At 34.6% G+C, this 6535-nt stretch overlaps 1 protein-coding gene across 1 annotated transcript in view; it reads left to right on the top strand.

The window, feature by feature from the left end:
- The window catches only part of PHF10 (PHD finger protein 10), a 15522-nt gene that overhangs the window by 680 nt on the left and 8307 nt on the right, over nucleotides 1–6535 (top strand). Inside the window, exons 3-8 of the mRNA XM_009891479.1 lie at nucleotides 6–96; nucleotides 872–955; nucleotides 2097–2230; nucleotides 2345–2494; nucleotides 3558–3667; nucleotides 5208–5361. Of these exons, the coding sequence (XP_009889781.1) occupies nucleotides 6–96; nucleotides 872–955; nucleotides 2097–2230; nucleotides 2345–2494; nucleotides 3558–3667; nucleotides 5208–5361 (723 nt within the window). The remainder of the gene's footprint in view (nucleotides 1–5; nucleotides 97–871; nucleotides 956–2096; nucleotides 2231–2344; nucleotides 2495–3557; nucleotides 3668–5207; nucleotides 5362–6535) is intronic.

Here is a 6535-nt window from a genome sequence, read left to right as displayed (position 1 = left end):
ACAAGTGGCCACCGGATGAAACAGGAGAATACTATATGCTTCAGGAGCAAGTCAGTGAATATTTGGGCGTGACTTCCTTTAAAAGAAAATATCCAGGTATTTATTTTTAAAGTTTTTATTCTAAAAATCTTTGTCTTCATACAGTTTGGATGTAATTTGTGTCTCTGACTATAGCATGAGCCAATTGATTAAAAAAAATCCTGGCAAAAGCAGACCTGAATTATGTATGTTGTACTTTTTATTTTTGTTACTGGCATATTGAAAATGTATCCTATGGTTTTCAAAGTAATTTAACACTTACTGAAAAATCTGTAAACAAGTCTGATTTGGAGGTTAGATCAGTAAGTACCTTTTGAAAACTGACCTCAATTTTATTTTTAAGTATTTTGTTGGTGATTTCTTACTATATAGCTATATCTGTATATTCTGTTTCCTGAATTGTGGCAACATTTCTACACTGTAGAAGAATTTTAAAAAACGAATTGGGGAAGGTTGTAGGATTTGAGCCTTCATTGTTTAGAATTGTCAAATCTGGTTCTTCTATCATGGAATTTATTTTTAAAATGCATATTAAAAGGAAAAAAGCATGTACCTTCAGTACTCAATAGTGTTTTCTGCATCTGAACTCATATGTCAGGTTTTTTCAGTATTTCTGTAAATCATAACTACAGGCAGAGTACACAGAAAAATTAAAAATGTCCCTACAGTGTATATTAAATTTAAAATCAATTTATAAGATTATCATGTTTGTAGGAATAGTAGTATAATACAGACTCTCACTGCCTGGAAATAAAATTGTCAAAATACTTTGTTTATAGGGGAGTTTGAGTAACTGCGCACATTTTTATTGCTTTTCTTGTTTTCTTTGGAGATTTAGAAAGACGAGATCTATCTCACAAGGAGAAACTCTACCTCAGAGAACTAAATGTTATCACAGAAACTCAGTGCACACTAGGTAAGAAAACAAATTGTTAGATTCCTTGTTATAGTACTAAAAATATGACACACTGAAAATGTGATTGTTTGTTAGAGAAGAATGGCATTACTCTCAACTGAAAACATAAATTCTGAAGTGAAAACTGGTTTATTATTAATTTGTGTAAATTGGCCATGACGTATCAGAGTAAGTTGGAATTCAGTAAATGTTAGTATATCTTATATGGTTCAGCTTATATGTTAGAAGGGTGTGTGTTAAAGCACTTTAATGTACTTGAAATGGAACAATGTCATTGGTGTGGCTTATATTGAAAGAGCTTGAAGTATTTTTTTCTTCCTCTGCTAATACATGTGACTTGAAGAATGTTAGAGATTAAATGATGCCTGCTGCATTTTTTTTCCTGTGTGTCATGGTGTTTATGCAAATGTAATGTCATTTTATATAGTAACAGTCTTTGGTATACCACCTTATTTCTCACCTGCCAGCTCTCTTGATTTTTTTATTTTTTTTAACTTAAATATGTGGGAGAGAACAGTATCTAATTTTTATCAACAGAAGCAAAATGCTATATTCAGCCTCATATCCAGTAGAGATGTGTGCTGAGTTAACTATCCCTATTTTTTAAGGTTATATTTATAATTGGTGGTAGTAACGTAAGTCAACCTCCATTCTGTTGTCAGTGTTTGGAGATTAGTTGTGTTGGAACCTTAAAGGAGGAGTTCTGCACTGTAGCTGCAAACTGAGGCATTCTGACTTCTGAACTTCAAATGCTTGAGAAGTTATGTAAAGCTCATAATTTCAGTTAAGGTTCTGCAAGTTAATGAAACTAACACTTCACCAATATCGGAAACTGAAACTAACAGTTCACTGGGTCCAGCTTAGAACAAAGGTTCTGCCTCACAGGGGAGAGTCAGTGTGAAAGGGTCTGTAGCTGTAAGCACAAAAAGAAATGAGCCTTGCCTCCTAGGGTTGAAGCAAACTCCTCATCAGCCTTGAGACCTAAACGGCACAAGTTCACTCCTACAGGAGAAAGAGAAGCATTGTGCACAGCAGATAGTTGTCTTTAGCTGCTCAGAAACTTGACTTGATCATTGTGGGATATAAATAACGTACAGTTAGTTTTGCCAGATAGTGTCATTATTGCTTTTATCTATTTTAGGTCTAACAGCTTTGCGTAGTGATGAAGTAATTGATCTTATGATTAAAGAATACCCTGCCAAACATGCTGAGTATTCTGTTATACTGCAAGAGAAAGAACGTCAGCGTATAACGGATCATTATAAAGAGTACTCTGTAAGTAACTAGCATATAAGTGAACAGATCTGTTTACATGTGGAGTATAAGAAAAGGCTGTTCTCAAACTGATACTGAAATGTGTGTGAATTAATAAAATTGTTTTTATTGCAGCAAATGCAGCAGCAGAACACACAGAAAGTAGAAGCCAGTAAAGTTCCAGAATATATTAAAAAAGCTGCCAGGAAAGCTGCAGAATTCAACAGCAATTTAAACCGAGAGCGGATGGAAGAAAGAAGAGCCTATTTTGACTTACAGACACATGTAGGCAGACTTAAATTTCTTATCAATGTCAGTAGGTAGCTCATTGTTTGTTTTAGTAAAGCTGGTTTTGGTACTATTTTATTATCAAGGGGTTTGATTAGTCTTGTTTCAGTCATGTAGGGACTTAACCAGTTTTGCTGTTAAACAGGTAATACTGGTCAAAATAATAATCTCAAATATATTTAATGTGAAAACTTTTTTTTTTTTTTAACTTGAGAATACTTGTCTAGGGAAGCTTTAAAAATGTCAGTGTTGCTTTGTGGTCATGTCTTTAATCTGCTGGTGGTAGCATAAAACTAAGAGGGAAGTTTAAGTTACTAAGAAGCTTCAGTTGGTATTGTATCTATTAATATAAATGGCTAATTCTCCAAAATTTTGCCTGAACAGTACCTAGGGTGAAAAACTAAACTATTTATTCTCAAAAAGAGTGCTGCTTGTCAGTGTTATGCCCTTTTTTTTTTTTTTGCTAGGTGTTGTATTATTTTTGTGTTAGATATATTTCATGCTTCTGTGCCTGATTTAAAAAAAAGAATAAATTAGCTGGCATTTTGAAGCAGGACTGTTCTGCTTGTATAAAGACAGTAAAGCAAAAATTTTCTCTATGCAAATTATTACATGGTAGTTCATTAGGGAAAGTTTACATTTTACTGTTACTGACCCACGTGACGATGTGGACGTGTTCTTGCTACCGTCTACTAATATGGACAAAAAATGATAATTCGTGCTGAAGATGCCGGTCACAAAAGTTAATGTTTACTGTTTCAGTTTTTAGATTTCAATTTTTAAACTATTTTACATAATACACTGTTAGAAGTAGTCTTACCTAATATTCGTTCAGTTCGCTAGATACTTAGTGATTGGACTTAATCCGTAATACTATTTTGTGAGTGGGATCTCCTACCATTTTAATGAATTGGATTTCCCATGGGAGAACTCAGGTAGCTGTTCCAACTCAATAAAACTGACTAGTTAAAAAATATTTGAGGATATTTGAGATGGTGAGGAAGGCTCAAAAGTTTATATGTGAAACAAAAATGTCATTGTTTTGTATTAAACAATACAGATCATCCAGGTGCCTCAAGGAAAATACAAAATCTTACCTACAGAGAGAACAAAGGTTAGTCCTTATCCAGTGGCTCTCATACCCGGCCAGTTCCAGGAGTACTACAAAAGGTATTTTAAAAGCGTCCTAACCACTGATTCTGTTGCACTGATCTACTTCCTCTACAGTCTAGCAGATGGAGAACATTTCAGTGTATATACTGCAAGGTTTTGAATTAATTTTATGTTTGAGACACTTGCTAGTCTAATAGATGCACAGTGTGACAGCTTTTGTCAACGAAACATTATTGGCTGCAAGAGTACTGTCTCCACTGATGTATTGCAGTGCCTGAGATTTGGCCTGCTCAGATATTTACTGTGGTAAAAGGAGACATTGATTTTGTCTCATGAGACATCCTGCCCCTCTCATGTGTTCACTTATCACCTGCCTCTGCATGTGTGCTAAGATTAATGTTGCTAGGTCAAAATGTTGTTATGCTGGCTTGTGATCACGTGTTCCATGTGAAAGTCTTACTGTCCCTTTTTAAAATTTTTAAAAAGTTTTTAATTTAACAAAGAGAAATTTGAATGGTCCTATAGTGAGAGAGAAAGATATTGCTAGTTGGATCTTTATATTTCATGAAAAAATGTGTACTTGACTGTCTATACAAATTTAAGACTTTACCTGGTGGTGTGCTGCCATTTGACAAATACATACTGATTTGTTGCCTAAGTCTTAGACCATCTGTATAACAGAGATGTAATCATCCTATTCATGGCACAGTTTTCTTTAGAAAAGCTCTTTATCTGCATATGCCTTACTCATTCCAGTGTATGTGCGTACAGCCTACCCCAAATTTGCATGTTACAGGATATTCTTGACGGACTTCGATTTTATTAAATTAATTGAGTTGAAAATACTAGATAGCTTGTTTATGTTTGCACTTATAAGCTGCAAGTGAAACTGCTTATCCTTCCTAATGAAGGACACAGCCTTTCAAAATGTGCATCAAAATAATATCCTACTCCTTACGATGCTTGTCCTTAATAGTAAGAGGGCTTTCACTTTTTTCTTAGTATTTAAGGTTAAAAAAAAAAAAAAAGAGTGGATTACACATGTTATGCTGTATCTGGCTATAAGCAATGTGAGTAGATCTTCACATTCTTCTGAAATTATATTTTTATATGCATTTTTTGTTCTACTTCAGTAATCAAGGAACTCAGGCAGGTAGCTATAATCTTTACTTACTTTGCTTTGGACTCTCGCTGCTCATGTGCCCTGGGTTAGAATTGTGCACATGCTATGTAGGCACTGTATGTTTATAAACAAAGAGTGTAGTTTGTTGGACATAGCAATGTGGAATGGTTAAAGATTTTTTGGGGTTCCATGGCCTCTTATGATTACATAGGTTTGGAACATTGCTAATATACTTTTCCTGTGTTCCACGAATATCTGCTGTACAAAGATGACAAGTACTAGATGGCATCACATTTGGGAGGAGAAATTAGTATGTTTCCTGTGTTATCAGAACTGCATGTTTTTATGTGCCTTCCTGAAAAAAGGGGAGTTTTTCTTACTCTTTCTCATTGAAGTCCTTGTATGCTGTGTGGCTTAATATTTATGCATAAAGTACACATTAATTAATTTAATTTATTTATTTATTAACTTTAGATACTCTCCAGATGAACTTCGTTACTTGCCATTAAACACAGCTCTTTATGAACCTCCTTTGGATCCAGAGCTACCCGCGTTAGACAGTGATGGAGATTCAGATGATGCTGAGGAAGGGCGAGGTGATGAAAAACGGAAAACCAAAGGCAATTCGGTGAGACAAATTGAACGTATTCTTTAACAAAGAAATCCTTTCCCTTCGCTTTTGTTAGTTTCAGTAGTTTCTTAATAGAATTTTTAACATTTGCAAAATGAAGGAGAATCTTAAACTAAAAGTGTACTCCCTTTTTTAGTACTTCTCTTTATTTCATAACATTGCTCTTCAGCTTTCTGTTTGATCCATTTTTAAAGTAAATCAAACAAATATTTGAAATATGAGGCCCTTTCTTCCTTCTTTTTAAAGAAATCTTGACGAATCTTCCCAACCGCAGTTCTTCGTTATGCCCTTTTTCCCAAGGGGAAGTTGCTAGCATTTCCAAGGGGAATGAACACTGTAGTTCAGTCACAGGATATTTTGCTATTTAAGTGCCACAGAATCTGTCACTAAAGCAAAAGTATCAATAGACTGATAACTGTTCCTTCTTGTGATGTAGAAGCAGGAAGTACTCACTACAGAAACAGTTACTTTATTCCTATTTAAAGAGAAGGTAAAAAGCTCTGTTTTTTTGTGTTACAATACATCTTTAAGAAGATGTTTGTTCCCTCTGTTTATGCAAATGCAAAATTAACTATTACTGGAAGTTAAGGGAGACTTTTACATACCTACCTTGATAGTGCTTTGAGTGCTCAAGAGCATCTGAGCTTCGGATGAGCTGTCCGAGTACCAGTGAACCAGTGATATATTGGTGTAGTTAGTGTGTTGGTGACAACCACTTTCCAGAAGTTTAACCCTAATTTTAAGAGAAATAGAATGTAAATCACAGGTGCATTTAACAGTTTCTAGTTCACTTGATGAACATATTAGATGGTGGGTATTTATCATGCTATTTTTTTTGCCATATAAACAGCTGTTTTGTTTGAATAAGATAACTGAAGAAGAAAGGAAGTGATCAGCTTATAGGCTAACAAGGGAGAGAGACCTAGCTGTTAATACACCCTTTCTCCTTATGTTTATTTTTTTTATCAAAAAAAACCCCAACCATATAAACTCAGCATGCTAAATTTTGATTTAATCATATTCCAGCTTTTTTACAGTTGGCCTTTAACCATTTCTTCCCAGTTCCCTTTTCCACTGAGTTCCATTCCCCTTAATGGTAAATAAAAGTAACTGAACCCAGCAGACTATCCTTGCATTTTTCACAAAAGTTCAGAAGTCTTTGTCGTAGCAG

Source organism: Charadrius vociferus, unplaced genomic scaffold, assembly GCF_000708025.1.
Source record: "Charadrius vociferus isolate BGI_N301 unplaced genomic scaffold, ASM70802v2 scaffold68, whole genome shotgun sequence".
NCBI classification, from domain to species: Eukaryota; Metazoa; Chordata; class Aves; order Charadriiformes; family Charadriidae; genus Charadrius; species Charadrius vociferus.
Note: the sequence above shows the minus strand (reverse complement) of the source record. Positions and strands in the feature narration are given on the sequence as shown.